The sequence below is a fragment of the Octopus bimaculoides genome, chromosome 1 (genome assembly GCF_046866305.1).
Source record: "Octopus bimaculoides isolate indiv1 chromosome 1, ASM4686630v1, whole genome shotgun sequence".
Taxonomy (NCBI): domain Eukaryota; kingdom Metazoa; phylum Mollusca; class Cephalopoda; order Octopoda; family Octopodidae; genus Octopus; species Octopus bimaculoides.
In genome coordinates this window covers 11,429,697-11,451,440 of record NC_142928.1, presented here as the reverse complement: position 1 = coordinate 11,451,440, position 21,744 = coordinate 11,429,697, and the positions used below count along the sequence as shown (strand labels likewise).

General features: G+C 37.3%; 1 protein-coding gene across 1 annotated transcript in view; it reads left to right on the top strand.

Moving 5' to 3' along the window:
- The first annotated feature begins 387 nt into the window (after positions 1-387).
- The window catches only part of LOC106880078 (uncharacterized), a 286,274-nt gene continuing 264,917 nt past the window's right edge, over positions 388-21,744 (top strand). Inside the window, exon 1 of the mRNA XM_014929890.3 lies at positions 388-888. Within this exon, the coding sequence (XP_014785376.2) occupies positions 847-888 (42 nt within the window). The 5' untranslated portion in view covers positions 388-846. The remainder of the gene's footprint in view (positions 889-21,744) is intronic.

The window sequence follows — 21,744 nt, the reverse complement described above, 5'->3', positions numbered from 1 at the left end:
GCTTTAACTCAGGTACTGTTTTCATAGCTCCAACTCCAAGACAATTCAAAAACAAAATCAAAAATTAGACAGCCCTGTCAGTTTTCAAACAACAGTTGTTTAATAAATGGAAATTATAGCGAACAATAAGCATTTCTATATTTGATTGTCCTGCTATACCGAGTTCCTGTACATTGAGTGCATAAAAATGAAAAGAAAATCATTTATGGTTTGTGCAAATAATAGGCGGGGTGTCTTTGCAGACAAATTATAGACAAAAGCACGAACAGAATATGGCAAGTGTGAGGTAGTGGATAACTAATATTCCTACTGCTAATATCCAGCAGTTTTATTTATCATTGTTATGATCAGCGTGGGAAAACGTCTATTTTTATTTGCTGAGCGTGGAAAGTGTAGCAAGTCTCCAACAGATAGTACAACTTTTAGTCATAACCATAACATCGTTGTATTGTTGGGAGAGGGAGAGTAAAAGAGAGGGATACAATAAGAAAGAAAGATAGAAAGAAAGGGGGAATGAAAGAGAGAGAGAGAGAGAGAGAGAGAGAGAGAGAGAGAAAGACAAAGAGAAAGAAAAGAAAGGAAGAAAAAATAAATAATATAGTTGGAGAACATTCAGTGAAAACGAAATATAAGCGTAAATATATACTAAACATTAACAGTCCCAGTACAAACAGGAATATAAAGTCATATATTGGTGAAGAAAGCAAATTACTAATGTTTATACAGAAATGTACAGCAGATAGTTTGCTTGAGAGGAATGCAATAAACCTAAAACCATTTATGCAAAAGTATTTTCTCCTAGCAGGAAGAACATACGTTTCAGTATAATTAATTGTGGATTAAATTATGAGTGAGAAAGATTTCAAGATGGATTCTTCCTTGCTAGAGGTAATATATTTGTTTCTTTTACCGCCAATAATTCACATTATATTGGCTTTTTATGTAGCTTGTTTCTGTTTTTTTATGCACTTATGATTGCAAATGTTAAAATTTATGTTATGATGGCTTGCAGACAAGAAAACTGTCACACATTTCAATATGTTCAAGGGGGAATTTTACCATAATGTTTCAGAATTGCAAATTTATTTCAAGTAGGAATTTCAGAATATTTAAGGCTATGCGATTCGTTTTAAACAGACGAATGTCGTTTTGAAATAAAACGGCAGCACATTCTACACGTTTGCGAAAGAAAAGCCAAGTTGAATCGTACATGAGTCGTATATTCTATTCTACAATTTTAACACTTTGAAAACTTACTGTTTAGTCACTGATGTATACTTGCGTTTCGATGAAATGTATTATATTATACGCACATTGATCAAATAAGTAATCGGAAATTCTTTACCATTGTCTAAACTCAAGAACAACATTGGAAAACATGTTTTCTACTGAAAATTATGTCAGTTGTAATGACCAATGAATATATCTTGTATTCTTCCGATCAATCATACAATGGAGACACCCATCGTAGATCGACTGAATCCTTAACAGCTGTGTGGTAATATGTTGAAGTTAGAGCATCTGCCTATACGATATAGATCTCCATGACTGCCGTTGTATACCATAATTGGATTATGATCTAAATTTTCCTCAATGTTTCACTGTTTAATTTCGATTGTCTCATATATTTCTGTTTTGCTCTATTTTTGTGTTTTTCCTCTCCTCTCTAGTTGCAAATTTCTGAAATATAATTAGGAGAATAAGTTCATGATTAGAATTAGTATAGAAAGGGTGTTTGGGAATGAAACATAGCTTTCTCAATTCAGGGGTCGCATATGAATCCATCAAGATTATTTTGTGCACTGAAGCTGGGTTTAAAAGTCATCCTTGCTTGACGTATCTGGTAGTAAAAGGGTAAGACCTTTTATTGAATCTGTGATATGGTCAAATATTGAAATATACATTAATGCTAACTCCAGTGGCCATATTCACATCGTTTCAGTTGAGAAAATGTATTAAATATAAATATGTTACTATAATCTTCCATAGTTTTGTGACTCCAAACGAATGATTATGCATCTTCCATTAAATGCGTTGCATATCTATCGCATTTATCATACCCAGAAGATCAGAGAACTTATTTTCAACAATTTTGTAAATTGTATTAGAATAAAATCTACATACGAAACAAATAATAGAAATGAGTTGGATTTCAGCTTCCCCCACCACTTCTTCGTGAATCAGACAATTGCAAAACTTTCCACACTCAGCTAATTTATCTTCGTATTAAAGAAACTACTGTGTATACTATTTTCATATCTGGAACGCACTCCAATTTTCATAAAACATGATTTAGAAATTGAAGATAAAATATGCCAAATGCTAATGGCGATCGTATTACAGCATTTCATCTGTATAATTAATATTATCTTTATTATTTTCTATATTATTATGATCTTTCTTCTTTTACTCATTAAATCGCTTTCGCTATTAATTCTTTCGTTTAATGTACTTTCTATTATCATTAAACTTCACCATCTTTCAACTTTTCTCTTCATTACTGTTCGTCATTGTTTTAACTTTCTTCTTTGTATTTTCATTCTTCGATTCTCATTCCTCTTACTCTTTTGTTTTACTTCCGTATTTCACACATTCCTCATCTCCATTTCTTCCTTTCAATATGCAATGATGAAAGATAAAGAAGAACTATGACGCCAATTTAAATCTAATAACATTAACAATCACTTTCTTTAATAAAATTACAAAATGATGAAACGTCTAGATAATTCTAATGATATATGTCTGTCCTTTATGTTATTGAATAACTGCGAAACAATTATATTTTCATAAATACCGCGAATAAGAAAAAATGAACTTAATAATCTATCATTTAAACAGCGACGCTTAAACAAGTTTAGTAAACTCCAGTCATTCTGCTTTTCTAGATCAGTTTACTGTCGCTTCTCGAACTTCATACGAAATAAGTTGTAGTTGGTCGTTATAACATTTAACATATCTACGCCCTCAATCATGTCTTAAAATAGCGCCCTGCTTTAATATTTTACTTCCTCTCCCTTGCGCTCTTCTTGCTACTCCCTTCTCCTTCTCGTTCTACCTCTCCCTCCATCCCTCCATCCTCTCTCTCCTTTACTCTCTCCCCTTTCTCTCCTCCTCCTCTTTCTCTCGCTCTCCCTCTCTCTCCACATCAGATCACATACGAGTTTCTCCTTATCCGTTTCATAGATTTCTCGTCAAATAGATACCCGAGCATAGCGAAATGTCACCCAGAGACTCTTCTATTTACACTGACGTAAAGTGTTAAAAAATAACAGCAAGCATTAATCCTAGATCTGGGTGTCTAAAGTACATGTGATTTAGCATACACAATATTATATATATTGTCCTAAACTGTGTTGATAACCTACATTACATTCACGTACAATAATAGGTTTTACACTACCAGAAAACCAAGACTATATATATATATATATATAAGCGTATACATCGACACACACACACACACACACACACACACACATATATATATATATATATATATATATATATATATATATATATATATATATATATATACTCACTTATATACACATATGCGTGTGTACGTATTGGTATATTCACACAAAATATAACAAATTTACTATAACATACTTTTGCGTATGTGTACACATGCGTACAAGTAGAAACATGCGTATAGCTACGTGTATATCTACATACCTGACTTGATACATACATAAAAGCTGTGTTTCAGTTTGTGCATATGTTTGGCTTTCGTAGAGTTTCATTAAAATGAGTCAATAATAAATTTGCTTCTTTACATTTTCTCTCTTAATTTATTTTTCTGGTGGCGGGGACAGTATTGAAACCACATATAAATTAAAGTATATTTTCGTAAGATAATATTATTTTGCTTTTATTCATTTTATCATATATATGTATATTAAAAAAAAAATTTATTGGTTTTAGACTAGATGACAAATTATATGACATATAAATAGTTGATATCGACACATATAGACAAATAGAAAAGTTTATTTTTTCATGTATGTAATTTTGTCTATTTTTGAATAGTGCCTAGACTAAACGTGGGCATTGTTGCTGAATGGTATAGAGAACAGACAAGGATGAGCTTAAGAGAAGAGGAGAAACAAGGCGAAGCAATAAAAAGGTTATATGTAATTGTAGATAGGTTAGATAGAAAAGTGCAGACATTAACAAAAAGATGGAATGATAGACAGAATAGATTAATAGATAGATGAATTAGATGACATAGAAAGAGAGAAAGAAAAAATATGATGCCAAATAATTACGAGACAGATTGACAAAAACACATTATGTTTATATACATAAATAGCAGGAGAGGAACCGATATACGATGGATATATATATATATATATATATATATAATTCATATAAATACGGTGTATTTATATTTATATGAATAATATATAGTCTATTGACTAAATTTTTTACACGCTCGGCTAATGGTAGTAGAAATTTCTAATATTTCTTATTACTCTGATATCATTAATCATATATATATATATACATACACACACATGCACACCCCATCGCGCGCGTATACCCCACACACACATATATAGCAGGATAGATAACGAGAGAGACACATTGACAAGGATATGATATGATTTGAATATTTGTATAAATAGAGGATAGATAACGCGAGAGACAAATAGACGAAGAGACAATATAAGGGATATATACATATTTATTCTATTATTCTTTTATTTCTTTCAGTCGAGCAAATCGACCCCAGGACTTATTCTTTGTAAGCCTAGTACTTATCCTGTCGGTCTGTTTTGCCGAACCGCTAATTTACGGGGACGTAAACACACCAACATCAGTTTTCAAGCGATGATGGGTGGGGACAAACACAGACACACGAACATACATACATATATATATATATATATATATATACGACGGGCTTCTTTCAGTTTCCGTTTACCAAATCCACTCACAAGGCTTTGGTCGGCCCGAGGCTATAGTAGAAGACAGTTACCCAAGGTGCCACGCAGTGGGACTGAACCCGGAACCATGCCGTTGGGTCGCAAGATTCTCACCACACAGCCACGTCTATATACATGCATACATGCATACATACATATATATATCATTACATATAATACATATATATATATATGTAGATAGATAGATAGATAGATAGATAGATAGATAGATAGATAGATAGATATCAGGATAGATAATGATAACGAGAAAGACAGACTGATATGGAGATGATACGATATAAGGGAAATATATACAGATAGCAAGATATGAACGAGAGAGGTAAATGGATAAAGAGAAATGTTGAAAGAAAAAAATCTAGGAATTAATATGCTAGAGCTGTAACGATGATGTCCGACTTGTTGCTAAGCGCATGGTGTTGTTAAAGACTGTATTTCTGTTGAAAATGTCATTTTTTTCTATTTACACAGTGTATTTACCTATCATTTCATAATAATTCCCTGAGAAATCGCAATTCTTTTATTTTATCTTTATTCGTTGAGACTAATCGACATGTAGTGACTCATAACCAACCGGTTATGGCAATGTTAATGGTGTCAACATTCGTAGTGCTACCACCTTATTCTCCTATACTCTTTCTTCTGCTCCTCCCCTCTGTCACGAACGCCTCACATTTTATTGAGCAAATGGGTGACATTTGAATTTGTATGTAAGCTTCTAGTCTAAGCTAGAAAGGATATGTTATTTTGTTTATTGTTATTCTTTGTTTTTGTTTTAATTCTCGGTGTTTTCCTCTTTATCCCCACTCAATTTTATGTTACGCACGACTGATTTTAATACTTGCTTTTTTCAAATATATAATATATAATATATATATATATATATATATATATATATATATATATATATATATATATATATATATGTGTGTGTGTGTGTGTGTGAGAATATGTTCGTATGTTTAGATATATAATATGGATATACATATATGTATAAACGTACATACACACATATGTGTGCACGTGTAAGAGTATGTATGTAGGTATGTGAGTGTATATATATATATATATATATATACGTACACTCAGCCCTCAACGTTTGTTTTTACTGTCTTGTTCTTACTGTTTCTATTGTTTTTACTGTCTTGTTCTCACTGTCCTGTTCTTGTTAAAACTTTCACCCTCCGCCAAAAATTCCAAATTTTATTTAATTTGCTTTGCGGGAAGGACTGTTACAACGAAGTCGCGTATTGCCCTTGCCTTCGAAACGCGGAGTAGATGGACAGGGAAAACTGACGAAGGGATATACTCTTTATGTTGCATGTCTCGTTTCTCTGTTTGTCTGTTTTTTTTATTTTCGTTGTTCGAAAACAGTTCGTTTTTTATTTTCGTTTTCATGTTTTCGTTTCTCATTGTGTTTAACGTTTTTTTTTTATGTCCTGTACCCATATATGCATGTATGTATACATATAGATGTAGGTATGTACATATATCTATGGATATATGCGTATATCTATATATTATTTATATTATTATATATATGTATATCGACTGTATCTCTCTGTGTGTGTATACGTGTGTCTATATATATTAACATTTAAATGAAAAGAGAAAAGAAGCAATAGTACTAAATACTGAAAAGACTATACAATTTATCACAAGTTGAAACATCGGAGATTGTTACTCCGAGTTTCTGTTTATCGTACGATTGTAAAAAAAAAAAAAAAGAAGAAAAAAGCATAAATTTAAGTATTAGTAAACATGTAGGGAAAAACTTTAAATATTACAACCGTCCCGATTGAATGAGACAAAAGGAATGAATCCATTATTTAGAAAATAAAGCGAATTGACAACTACAAGAGACAAGGTAAAATGTTTATATATTTTAAACATTAACGTATATGAAGACGCGTCGGCTAGTGGTTAAGTTGTTACAAGCATAATCACGGTTCCGATTGCCGGACCGGGCCGCATATTATGTATTTTAGACAAGACACTTCATTTACTCATTGACTGTTGTTCTGGTTCTTTTACCTGTAAATATGTAACTCGGCAACAGCAGACTGATAACCTATTCAAGTAGGATGTTGTGATCATGGTTACTTATACGCCATAGAAGCAGAGTAAGTGAGATTATGATAATTAGGATTCCAGATATATATATATATGTGTGTGTGTGCATGTGTGTGTGTGTGTGTGTGTGTGTGTGTGTGTGTGTGTGTGTGTGTGTGTGTGTGTGTTTGTGTGTGTGTGTGTGTGTGTGTGTGTGAGCATGCCACATGGGAACGTTGGTACTCGTTCTCATTGAGTGAGAATCCAGAATGTGGAAGAATATTAACGTTCCCATATAGCAGAATTGACATTTGTCAAACGATCTCTCTTACACGAAAACATTGTTAGCCAGGTTAACCTACAAGTAAAGAATCTTTATCCAACAATGCCGCATTTGAGTACTCATTCTTTCTATTCGATAGTAGCTCTCCTGTCGTTAGACGACGTATGAGGGTTCGATAATTTCTTACCGAAGAACCACACAGATGATTTGTTTATAGTGATCAATTGTTTGTGTAGACATAAGCTCACTCACTCCATCAAATAGGCATCACCTGGTCAGGTGCAACGAGTGCCACGTGTCAGATGTGACGAAATGATCGCAGAGCAACTTTAAATGAAGTGCTTTGCTCAAGAACACAACACAATGCCCTGTGTGGGAGTCGAACCCACGATCTCGCAATCGTGAGTACAACATCTTAACCACTAAGCTGTGCGCGCCATATGTGTGTGTGTGTGTGTGTGTGTGTGTGTGTGTGTGTGTGTGTGTATGTAAAAGTAATCCCAAAATAGAATAAAGAAGTAAAAACACAAGAAAAACAACGACGCGAGGACGCAAAGTATTAAAAGACGCACAGGGAATGAAAGAAAGTGTGTTTTACGTTTCGAGCACAGCTCTTCTTCAGTAGCAGGTGACACAGGAAAGTCCAAGGAAAAGGTAGACGGAGGAAAAAAATCGCCAACAATCCACACACACACACACACACATATATATATATAATTTAGAGAAAAGAACTCATCCATGAAAATCCAGTCACATATAGAAAAATTTAATAAGTAAATACACTAAAAAGAATAATAATAAAATACAAAGTAATAATCATTATATACTGTGAAACATAATTTAATTTTAATTTTTGAGAAATTGAATTAATTGAGTTTTTACCTGTAAATTTGGATTTTTATCCCTAATGTTACTATCATATAGATAGATAGATAGATACATTTCTTTTATTAGCCACACAGGGCTCAACGAAGATGGGACAAATACAATGTAGAGCTTTTCTTTTTGGGAGGGGGAAGGAAGGAAAAAAAAAAAAAAAAAAAAAAAAAAAAAAAAAAAAAAAAAATTGGTGGTGTCGATCAAAAGGGATCGTAGGAAGGGAAAAAGGGGCAGTTCGATCAAAAGGGATCGAAAAAAAAAAGAAAAGGAAAGGCCGATCAATAGGGATCGTGTATCACACAGTAATGTTCTCGTGTAAAAAGAGGGGAGGACAGTTTAGGTTTAGCCGTGGAAGGAAAAGCCCACGGAAAAGACCACGGTAACCTTGGTCAATATTCTCATTGAAGAAACTATAACAGTAAGTGACTCTCTTTTGCCTTTTTGTTTTATTTATTTTTTTTTTCTTGTTCATAGGGTTATGCTCAAGATGGCTCCGTCGTTCACACGTGCCATCCTTGCTACATTCACCCATCTTTTTTTGAAGCATTCACTAGACAAGACTTCCCTTTCTACTCTCAACTTCCTCTTCAGGTGATACTTGAAGAAGTTGATGAGAGATTGCCCAGAGAGGAAAGTCTTTGTCTCTAGACCTTTCAGACGCGTCCACCATACACATTCTTTCGCCATAGCCACAAGTACGATGAAAATAGCTCTTCCTTCCCGTTTAAAGGAAGGAGGCGCGACAATATTCACGATAGACTCGGCTGATAGACCGACTCGTCCCACACGCGATAGCAGTTGTTCGACGTAAGCCCACAGCTCGGAAATGGTGGGACACTGTACGAGTGCGTGCAGAACGGTTTCGTCGCTCTGCCGGCATCTCGGACAGGTCGGCCCCGTGTTTCTCGAGCCATGCCTGTAGAGCTTATCCCGAACGGGTAGTGCTTCTCGATAGCACTGCCAGGCCAGGGATCTCTGGAAGTTGTCCATAGGTCCCGGCCCGAAGGTCGTCTTAAACAGGCGGGTCAGGTATTCCTCGTCGACGCCCAGGTTCGCCCCGAGATCGTCGTCGTACCTTCCCTCCACTAATCCACTATAGAATGCGTTAGTTGTGATGCAGTCGCTCAAGGTTGACCCGGGTTGTTGGAGTTGCCGAAGAGCAGCGCGACACTCGCGGTGCCATTCGCCCTTCCTCGGCCTCTTCTTGATCCATGACTGCAGTTCGGTCATGGAGACGAGCTGCGGGAAAGCGCGCCGCACAAACGGTGACCACACCTGTTCACCGCTGTCTACGTAGAGCCGGAGATGTCGCAGTCTCAGCGCGTGTCTGCGCATCATCAACCACGGCATGCCCAGTCCTCCTTTTAACGGGTGTTGGCAGCAAACGGATCGCCTAACCATCGGAACGCTTCCTTTCCACAAGAAGCGGAAGAGGATGCGCTCCAGTTTGGTGATGGTAGGGTCGGGACAAGGAACGACGGTCAGGCGGTAGTAGATGACGGACGCGATGTACGTGTTCGCCACCTCCGCCCGACCTTTCAGGGAAAGCTTCCTCTCGGCCCATTGCCGGGCTAGAGTGGCCACCCTTCTCGTTATCTCGTCCCAGTTCTTCTCCGTTTGGAGGTCTGGACCAAACCAGACCCCGAGCATCTCAACCGGACCGTCAGTCCAACGTCCCACGACGGAGGCGCTACTTGACGGCATGGGGTTGCTTCTCCAGGTGCCGAGCCGCAAGCCCACTGACTTATCCCGGTTGATTTTCGCTCCCGTTACCGCTTCGTAGTCTCTCAGTGTCTCGCCGACAAGCTCGATGTGCTTTTGGCTAGACACTATGACGGTGACGTCGTCCGCGTATGCCGACACGCTCGTCCCGCATCCCAACTCTCGCGGGATGCCCCTCAGCGTCGCCAGCTTCCGCAGTAGTGGCTCGAGAGTCAACACGTACAGAAGCGACGAGAGGGGGCATCCCTGACGGACCGAACGTGCAATGTCGAAGGGTCTTGATAGATGCCCATTGACGCGAACTACCGAACGGATGCCTCTGTACAAGGCAGCCATCCAGCCGCGGAAAATGGGACCGAAGCCGGCTGCTATGAGGACAGCCTCCAAGTATTGATGGTCTACCCTATCGAAAGCTTTCGATTGATCTAAATTGATCAGGGCCCCACCCATGCCAGGTTCCTTAACTACCCTCTCTATGATGTAGCGCATCAGATGGAGGTTGTCATGGATGCTCCTGCCCGGCACCGCGCACGTTTGCGCCTTGCCGATCAGTTTCTCGATGACAAGCGCCAACCGCTTGGCTAACACCTTGGCCAAAATTTTCAAGTCTGCATTGAGCAGAGTGATGGGCCTAAAGTTATCTATGACGTCCCCCTTGTTTGGATCTTTCTTCAGCAGCGTTACGGCTCCTCGACTCACAAAACCGGGAATGCTCCCGTTTTGCTGCCAGTTGCAGTACACCGCCACCAAGACGTCTCCAAACAAGTCTGGCTTACAGTTGTAAAGCTCGTAGGGCAGACCATCCAAACCCGGAGATTTGTCCCTCGAGCATCCCGCCATCGCGTCCCTCACTTCCGCCGCCGTGATGGCACCTTCGCAGCACTCCGCCTCTCTTGCCGAGAGTCGTGGCAGGCTGTGCAGGTAGGCACTGAAGTCCACCCTGCGTTCTCGCTCGCCATTCGTCCCAAACAGTCGAGCAAAGTGCCGCTGAAAGGCCTCACACATTTTGCTTGGCTCGAGCAGTTCGCGCCCCTGTTCGTCCACCAGAGACCGAATGGTGGCTTTGTTGCCCTGTTGCGCCTCCGCCACCCGGGCCTCTCGTGCGGCTCCAACACCTTCGTTTCTTAGAGCACGCATCCTAGCCCTGACAACGCACCCTTCGTGTTTGGCGTTGAAGTGTTGGTCAAGGGCCAACCTCGCCGCCAAAACGTCGGATGCGATGCCACTTCTAATTGCCTCTTCTAGCTTCTTAACTAGTTCACCCTCTACTCTGTTTCTGTCTATGGCTAGTGCTTTGCTATACCTAACCGCTTCTGCTTTTATTGCTCTCTTGAGGGCAAACCACCATTTGTTATTGATGATGGCTCCTGTCAAAGCCCTCTTTACTAACGTGCTAATCCGGTCTCTGAAAACTGGTCTCGACGGGAAAGACGCGTTTAGTTTCCAGTAACCGGAGCCCTGCCTATGTGTCTTATCTAAGTCTAGCGTACACGTCACAAGTTTGTGATCCGTGTAGCTGACTATGTGAAATTGTGGACACCCTATGCTATCTCTATCTACTCTCCTACACAGTATTCTATCTAGATACGATCTCGACGACCCGATGCGGTTTGTCCATGTCCACATTGGCGCATTCGGGTAATCGAGTCGGTACCTGTCAAACAGTTGAAAGCGTCTGAGCAGGTCTTTGAGGCATTTGCATCCCCGTCTATTCCTATCTCTGCCCACATAGTCTAGATGCGTGTCCAAGGTAGCATTCCAATCCCCCACTAAAAGTAAAGGACGAGACGTTCCTAGGAATACTTCTAGACGTCGGAAGAAATCCGGCCTACCTGTTAAAGGTGGTGCGTATACTGATATGAGTCGAAAAGCACACCCATCGCTGCCATCGACATCCAGAACAACCAATCTACCCTCCGGGTCTATGAATACTGTCTTTACTTCGAGATCCAGACTCTTGTGAAAGAGTACCGCCGTGCCACTACCGCCCATTCTCGGCAGACAGGGAGAAAAATAAATGTTAAACTGTCTGCCAAACATGGACGATAGGGCCCGCGGATCATGGAGTCTGGTCTCGCTTATGGCTATGATTTCTAGTTTATGTGACTTTATGTCATTTAGGAGGTACCCTTGTTTCCAAGGGGACCCCAAGCCACGCGCATTTACACAACCAATCTTGAGCATCATTTTGATTTGAGTGTTAAAGTTTTATAAAGAGAGTCACTTACCGTTTGAGAGTTTTTGTGTCTCCTCCTTCGGGTTTTCTTCGAGGAGATCACTATATAGTTTTTTCGCCAGGTATTTTTGGCATTTGCCAACTGCCTTTGGAAAAATAGATTTTAGTGTGTGGTGCAGGGTTGGTGTTATGTGTAGTATTTTGATGTGTTCTGGCGGTGTTGTGTATGGGTGGTTGCTGGTTTTTATGTCTTCGTTTGTTATGTTTGTTTTTGTGTTGATGTATTCCATCAACTCTGAGTTTTTTGTGTTGATGGCAGTGAGCATTGTGTGTGTACTTGCTTTTGGGGTTTTGTTGCTTGTGTTGTAGTTGTGTGTGCTTGTGTTGGTGTCTGGAGTGTTTTCGGGAGTTGTGTATCTCCCTGCTTTGTTTGTGTTTGCTTTTCTTTTCTTGCTCCTCTTCCTCCTTCCTTTCTGGGCTATTTGCCATTCCTCATTACTTTCATCTTCCGACGAAGGTTCTGAGGAATCGGAAGGGGGTAGGGGCAAATTGTGAGCGTCTGTGTGTGCTTGTGTGAGTGGTTGTGTTGCTGTTTTTGTTGGTGCTGATGGCTTGTTATTTGTGTGAGGTGTGTGTGATGTGGGGGAAGGGGAAACAGTCTTGGAATTTTCTTTCTTTTCCCCTGCTTCCTCACTTGTTGTTTTTGCAGATGTTGTTGTCTTCTCAGTTGCCAGTGTTGCTTGTGTTTCTCTTGTTTTGATTGTTGATGGTGGTGTTGGTAGTAGGGTTTTTTTTCCGGGTTTTGGTGGTTGCCCTTGTTGCTTTTTTTGGTTGGCGGCGGTTGGGCAACTGTCCTTGAGGTGTGCCTCGCTGCCGCATACATAACAACGTGGCCGCCTTCCTTCCACCACTACATATAACTTGTGGTCCTTTGCCAGTTGGATGTGTGTGGGGATCTTTTGGCACTCCTCTTCAGTGATGTGGAGGAGGACTTCGACTTTTTTTCCCCCTTCCCAGTTTTTCTCCTCTGCAGTAGCAATTTCTAATATATTTGCCTCCTCCATTTCGAGGCATATAGAACCTACTATCCACTGTGTTTCCACTTGTGAAGGGACATTCTTTACTGTCACCTTCGTCACTCTCTGTCCAAGATAACTCGGTATCATCACCAAGTCATCTGTGTGGAGAGAGAGTGTTGAAAATTCCTTCGCTAACTGTTCGCTCTTAAAGCGTACTAGGACCGTGGCAAATTTTCGTCCCCAAGTAACATGACTTTGAAAGGGCCATATCGGTTTGAGACAAATCTCAATTTTTTGGGTGGAGAAATTCTCCGGTCGCTTCGTTTTCTTGTTGATAAGTCTGTATGATATGTGCTTCTTGTTTGTATTTTCAATAATTGCTTTTGGTATGTGTATGTGTACAGTGTCACCTTCTTTCGTGAGAAGGGATTTTGTGATAGATAGATAGATAGATAGATAGATAGATAGATAGATAGATAGATAGATAGATAGATAGATAGATAGATAGATAGATCCAAGGTAGCAGGTAAGGCTATGTAAGTGCTATGGAAGGACCCATGATATATATATATATATATGTAAATTTAAGTCACAATATATCGTTTCAGCTAAACCGGGGGTACTCATACAAAAAAGGTCCTCAATGTATCATTCTACAGACAATATATAGTACGATACAAGAGAAAACAACATAAGGAGTGTATATAATTATAAAGAAAGAAAGAAATATGCTATGATAACATTTATTTTACCAATGGATATTCTGATTTAACAACAATTGTTTCGCAGCTTAATAAACATGTGTATATAATTCATCTTACTATGTTTTGTAAGTAGTAAATTACTTCCATGTATGCATTAATATATATACATTTTTTAAATTAGTACATGTAATTATGAATAAAGTAAGAAATACATTATGATAATATTATTTTACCCACGAGTTATTCTTATTTACAATTTTTTAATAAACAGGGATAAATAATTTATTCTGTTATAGTTTATAATTAGTAATAAATTACATGTATACACTAATTCAAAAATTGTAATTATATTAACGCACACATGTAAGTAATTTATTACACTCCATGTTTATTAAGCTGCGAAACAATTGTTGTTAAATCAGAATTTTTTATGAGTACCACTGGTTTAGTTGAAACGTACCGTATATTGTGACTTAAATATACATACATACTTATATATATATATATATATATATATATATATATATATATATATATATATATATATATATATATATATATATATATATATATAGATAGATAGATAGATAGATAGATAGATAGATAGATAGATAGATAGATAGATAGATAGATAGATAGATAGATATAGATATATATATAGATATAGATATATAGATATATACCAGAGTAAACACATAAATGCGAAACAAGGTGGAAAAAATAGTCCTCGAATACCAGAGGTAGAGTAATATGGTGTATTAAAAAGCAGCAGAAATATCACAAAAGCTGTTACTCAGAGTTTCGCGTTCCCGTTCGTCGGATAGTTTTGTTTAGAATTTCTAAACAAAACTGTCCGACGAACGGGAACGTGAAACTCTGAGTAACAGTTTTTGTGATATACCCGCTGCTTTTTAATAAAGTGTGTGTGTGTGTGTGTGTGTGTATTTCTATTTAAATACTTGCTCCTATGTTCTTCCTATCATTTAGTGAGTAAGGGGCGCTGTTCAACCACCTCACTACAAAATGCTTTGCATTTCTAAAGTTTATATTTTTGTCGGTGTTCTGCTTTAGGCGCCAATACAGTAAGTAGCAATGAAATATTAAGAGCAATTAAGTCGATTACCGTCCTTCTTAAGTGTTTGCCACTGAATTTGTCATATATTTATTTCCATAAATTCTTGGCTAAGAAAAATTGTCTATTTGGAAGATATATATCTTTTTTTTAATTATATCTTCATTTTCAAGCAATTTTCTCATTACTAACATATTTCATAATTCCTTTCGCTAACATATAGACGAAGATATTATGCCTAATCATATATTTGTGTAGAAAACTAGTAAAGAAGCAGTTTACTAATTCAATATTAAAATTCTTTCTTAATGAGATATACCAGTGTTTAAGGTAATACAAGAAGTAAAATCATATACTTATCTATAATCAATACGAAATCAATACGAAATCATATCTTCACTTTTCCATGTTCGTGTTCTTTATATCTGTTCCCCTTAGTGCACATCTTACTGACATTTTCATCTTGGAAATAGTTACTGTCATTGGGTAAATGTCATGTACTTCAGCCCTAGGCTGGACAATACTTTGTGCGTGAATTTGGTAGAGAGAAACTATGTCGAACTCATATATTTATCAGGTTGTTCATCCCGTATTCTCTTTTCAATCTACGGAGAAATAGCTGTTAGTTTTGTTAATAAATTTAGTATATAGATTACATACATTATATCATATCTTGATATTTCGCCGATTGACAAACCTGTTGCGAAGCCACCGGTATTTAATAGAGTATTAACACTTACGGTATGCAAATTAGTAATTCCAGGTTTCTGTAGCTACTCTAATTGCTGAGTATATAAACAGATTGGATACGTGTTTCTCTGGAATTATTCAAATTGTTGTCGCCACATCGGATGAGAATACAACAAGTTTCGGAAATCATATATTTACCAATCTAAATTATCCCCGTTTATAAACCTACAATATAGAAATCACTAAATCCACAGGTTTTTTTTTTTTTTTACTTTTTATTCTCACTCTGTTTTCTCTTATTCTTTTCTGTTGAACAGCGTAGGCTCGAAACGTAAAAGACTTTCTCACTTTTCTGAGCGTCAAACTAATACACCTGCCTCTTGTTCATACACCTGCCTTCGTCTTTTGATTTTCTGTAAATTTCAACTGTATATAAACATACGTGTATTTATATGTATATAATTTTGCGTGTATTTATATGATAATACGTTTTCTCTCCTCACCACATTGGTTGACAACGGGTGTTGGTATATCTGTGTAAGGTAACAGTTTGGAAAAAGGATAACACAGAATAAGTGCTAAGCTTCGAATATAAATACTGGAATCACAAAAATATTTGGTTCAGAATATTTTGTCCTGGTACAGGAGTAGACATTACTTTCGGTTTCCCCAGAATAATTGTGAGTCCGAAATGTACACATTCAGTGGAAAATCTATCCATTGAATGTTGCATATCCCCCTCTGAGTGTGCCAACAAATCAGCATCACCAGCATAAAGTGATTCTCTAAGAAGTATTTTGGAAGTCTTTGTTTTGCAGTCCTTAGAATCAAAGAACAACAATTCAGCAAAATCTATAGAGAAAAGTTTAGGGGCATGAATATATTCCTGTTTGACACCGTTGTCCACCGAAAATTCATATATGTATAGGAAGGAATTTCAACCATGTTTCGTGGTCTGCTACCACAACAGCTCCTTTATAGGATCCAGTTAGCACAAGACATCATCAGGAGGAACCACGTCCGGTTTCGGCCCCTACTCCTCTACCGTTTTGACGTGGCGGGGCCCCCCTTTCGGAGGTGTCTTCTTTCTTCTATTCCCTGGCCTCTTCGATGCAGCATCAACGAGTGTCAGCGTCCGACTGATTGTCATGTCAAATTCCCCTTTTTATACCTGCTGCTAGGCTCCAGCAGGCTGCCCCAGCAAGTTTTCACGTGACACTGTCTAAACTTCCCGCTGCTAGGCTCCAGCAAGTTGTCACGTGACACTGTCTAAACTTTAACTGATAATGGAGGGCGCGTAATCTTAGCCCACGCATGCTCTATTTGGAGGCCTGATCTTATGTCCTTCTCCCTCCTTCTGGAAGTATATTTTCCTGCGTTTTTCCACTTAGGGGTACTCTCCCCTATTGTATCCATCGATCTTCTCCTTGAGCGCTGCGCTTATGACGCTGAGGACTTGATTATGGCGCCATGTATACCTTTCTAGTGCTAGTCTGCAGCTTGACAGAACATGTCTCACCGTCGCTTTCTCTCCGCATCCACATTCATCGGTTGTTTTTATGTTCCATCGGACTAAGTTCGCCGGTGAGGGTAGAACGTCGAAGGTAGACTTGATCAGGAAGGATGTTCTTGCTTGTTCCCAAGCCCAAAGTTCCTTCCATGAGATTCTGCGACTGACCACGTATTCCTCCCATCTCATGCACTGCCCCTGTTGTATATATATATATATACAACGAGTTTCAGTTCCCATCTACCAAATCCACTCACAAGGTTTTAGTCGTCCCAAGTCTCTAATAGAAGACACTAGCCGAAGGTGCCACACAGTGGCACTGAACCCGAAATCATGTGGTTGCGAAAATAACTTTACACCACGTAGTCACACCTGCGCCTGCAATATATATTGTCGGGGCGTGTCTGTATGTATATGTGTGTGTGTAATATTAATATAAACAGCAGTTTGTAATGTTTCACCAAAAAGGAGAATTATGATTGTCACTAAATGTGACTAGGGTGTTCGGAAACGCCTGTATTGCTAGAAATAACAGCTAAACCAGTTTATGAGAAAGAATCATTAATGTTTAATAATTAATGCTATAAAATTTAATAAGGGGCTCAAATTTCACCCTCTCCCACAATTTCACCCTCTCCCACAAACTCGCTATGAATGCGTGATATTTGTAGGACCTTTAAGACTTTGTACAATATACATTGCCTTATTTGTTTCCGATTTTACCATTTCGAGTTTAAATATCATCCATGTCAAATTTGCTTTTCGTCTTCCTTGCTCACTTGATAAATTCATTCACAAGCTATACACTGGGGCCGATTTAACAGACTGTCTAATTGAGTCAAAATGTAAGGGGCAAATAAAGTACATTAATCCCCAAATTCCCATCCGACAAATAGCAGTTGAAGCTCTAACAGCATGTGAAGTGACACAGCAGTTCGAATATACTAACCGACCTGGAATAGTATCTAATTCTCACGCTCTATATTAATTATGTTAGTGCAACACACACACAAAATGACTATTTAAAGCAACAGAAATATCATAAAGACAGTAAAGCAGATAGACTAGATGATAATTGTATTAGGAAGTTTAAAAGAAAGCCGAACAAAGCTGCAAGAGAGACGAAAATAGCAATGTATAAGTGTAGATACATAGATTGATGGACAGTACTACAAAAAAAAATCTATGATTTACTTCAAATACCAGTCCTAATAGTCAAATTAATAGGGCAGCGAGCTGGCAGAATCGCTATCACGCTGGGCAAAATGCGTAGCGACAGTTTGTCCGCCTTTTCGTTCAAATCATTCCGAGGTCGACTTTGCCTTTCATCCTTTCAGAGTCAATAAACCAAGTACCAGTTAAACACTGGGGTCAATTATATCGACCACACCCTATGAAATTGATGGTTTTGTGCCAAAATTTGAAACTAATATTAAAACTATTCGTTTCTTTTTCTCAAAGGCACAAAGATGATGTATATCTTGCAAATGAAAGATGGCTAAAATAAAGCAATACTATGTAGTTTGCCATTTATTCAGCTCTAGTTCAGTGACTCCCATTACGATCGAGTATTAAAATTGATATTTGATAAAGGATTTTTATTTCTACTTTCTGTTCACAACCTTTAATTTCACTCTTGCCTATACTTACCGTTCCGTTTTTACCCCACCATTCCATTTATTTTCTCATCCTTATTGTAGTTGAATGCAATCTATAAGGATTTTTTTTTTATTATTCTACATTTTTTTTTAATTCTAGACAGGTTTTCAACCACTCCCAACAACTGCAGAACACTGAACAGAATGTTATGCACTATTCTCGTGGTTTCCATGAAATATTTCTTCATAGATCTTTGAAAGTTATAATGAAAATCCATTGGAAGGTTGAACAAAGATTGTGCGCTTGGCAATCACTTCATTTCGATCAATACCGCGATATATCTTGCAATTCTTTGCCTATTCTATCTAACTATTACTATGATTATTGGTCTAAAGAAATCCTTTATTACTGTTCTTCTGTGTGGCGTGATCTATTTATTGATCACCCATATAACACATCAGTTCAATCTTTATCAATCACTCTTGCACTTTATAGGTTTCTTCTACTATTTTTATTCCACTTTATAAAGTTGATTTATCTTGCTCTAACCTTTCTGAAGACAAGAATCTTTTGAATCTCATTCTTTGGTGTTATTTTATTTTAGTTTTTCTTTCTGATCTTTGATCACTTTGCTTTCTCTTTTGCATCAAAAAAAAGTCTATATTTATGTATTCCATATTCCTGCATTTTATACATTCTCATGAGCAAAATATAATTTTCCTTTTACACTGTAGCAGTAGCGAGAATTTTCTTAGCATTGTTCTCAATCCATTGTTTAGTTATTTACCCATTAACTCACCCCGAGGCACACAACGGGGTGTACTGCTATTCATCATTCCGCTTGATTCTTTTCTTCAAGAATAAATCTTAGTGAAAAACGTCAACAAGTTCAAAAACTTCAATATATGAGAATCCTACGGAGATTTTACTTCAACGAATCAGAATTACTTGCAGTATTCCACCAAGCAATAATTATTTTTAATTGTCTTCTATATCCATGTAAACTACTTTTACTATGTCTTAATACTACCAAATCACTATAGTCTGTATAAATCAAGATGTATGTTTTCGTAACAATTACTGCATGTAACTGTAAGCAAAAAGAAATTGTGGTGTTTCTGATGTAGCCCGTGGCCGAAATAAACTTCGATACAATTGATTCCTCTCAACACAAAAGCAAATTCAATTTTATGATCTTAAAAAAAAAAATCAATAGCCTTTTATTAAGAAATGTACCAAACTATAAAGATAGGTTGTATTCAGCTGTTAGAAATAACCTGCTAGAAATAACAACTATATCTACTTCAAATCACACCGTAGTACATTATAAAGCGTTAAATACATTTAATACATCAGATCATGGGCACTCATTAACAGAAAATAAAGGCGATAAGGACTTGTTTTGAAACATTACCCATAGACTTGATCAATAAGAGCTGAGCTGGAATTAGAAAATAGTAACAATGATAGCAGCAACAATAGCCTTTTGAAACATTGACATCATAAAAAAATATATACAGACACATAAAATACTTTGAATTATTTTCTCTCCACCAGATTACTATTATTCATAACGAGTGTTCATACATGCAGTGGATGTAATATCGTGTGTGTGTGTGTTTGTTTGTGTGTGTGTGTGTGTGTGTGTGTGTGTGTGTGTGTGTGTGTGTGTGTGTGTGTGTGTGCAGAGAGATAGAAAGACAGATATATAGCTAAGTATACATGCATATAAAGTTATATACACACATATACACATATACATTCATATATATATATATATATATATATATATATATACGTATAGATGTATGTACATATACGTATGTATATATGCATATATATATATATATATATATATATATATATATATATATATATATATATATATATATATATATATATGTATATATATATTATTTATATTATTATATGATCGAACGCCACGCATCCTCTTCCAAGCTTCTTACAGGGGCTTCTTACAGGTTCTGTCTACCAAATCTACTCTCAAGACTTTGATCGGCCCGCTACTATAGTAGGTGCCATGCAATGGGACTGAACCCAGAACCATGTGGCTGTCTTAACAGCCACGTAGACTATGCTCTACTGAAGTGAAAAGGTACAAAATAACTTAAACTTGTCCATTAATTTCACTCTTTAACTCTCAAGGCTTTGGTCGGCCCGAGAAGATAGTAGGTACCATGCAGTGGGGCTGAACCCGGAACCATGTCTTACCAGCCACGTAGAATATGTCCCTCTGAAGTGAAGAGATATAAAAAGTCTGAAATATGTCCATTAATTTTACTAGTTGGCTCTAATTACCAGATCTGCTCTCATAGTGAATATCCTGTACTTTCCAGAAACTGAATCGGTTGAGCTTAATGGAGATCCCTTCTAAGATTGCTTTTCGATTTTATGTATCTGCATCTAATGGCATGGTTCCTCCCAGTTAATCCTCTTCCTTTTTTGAAACTTACTGTGATATATTTGTGGCACTCTACCGCATTCAAATATATAACGAATTCTTGCACTTACGTCGCATGCCAGCCGTATTCAGAAAATCTATGACCACAGCCTTTCCAGCAACAGTTTTGTCGTATTGCAGGGAAGACATCTAAAACTATTTTACTCAATGTATTTTTCTCATTTTAATACAACGAATGCGATTAAAGAAAATTCAACTGCAATTTGTAGCAGGGAAACGTAATAGTCTAGATATTATTTCTTTACCTCCATGATTATAGATTCAGGTATCTACTTCAACAACATCATATGAGTCCTTTATTTCAATTCACGAATAGTGACGCTTAAGTAGCTCTCCTGTAGAATATGACAACAATAATAATGTTATATTCTAATTTCGCAGATTTCCATGAAGATTTTCTAATAGAAAATCATAGCAAAAATAATCAAAGCCCATGCAAGGAAGTCATATGAGATACCTTTCCTTATCTGTATATCTCGTAACCAAAAGAGGTTTGAAAAGCCTTAAATCTGGTTTAAGCTCATGAAGTCTCATAAAATGACACGAGGTGAAACATTAAAAAATTACGAAATTTTCCAAATGAAAGACATTTTTAGCTTTACTAGTTTCA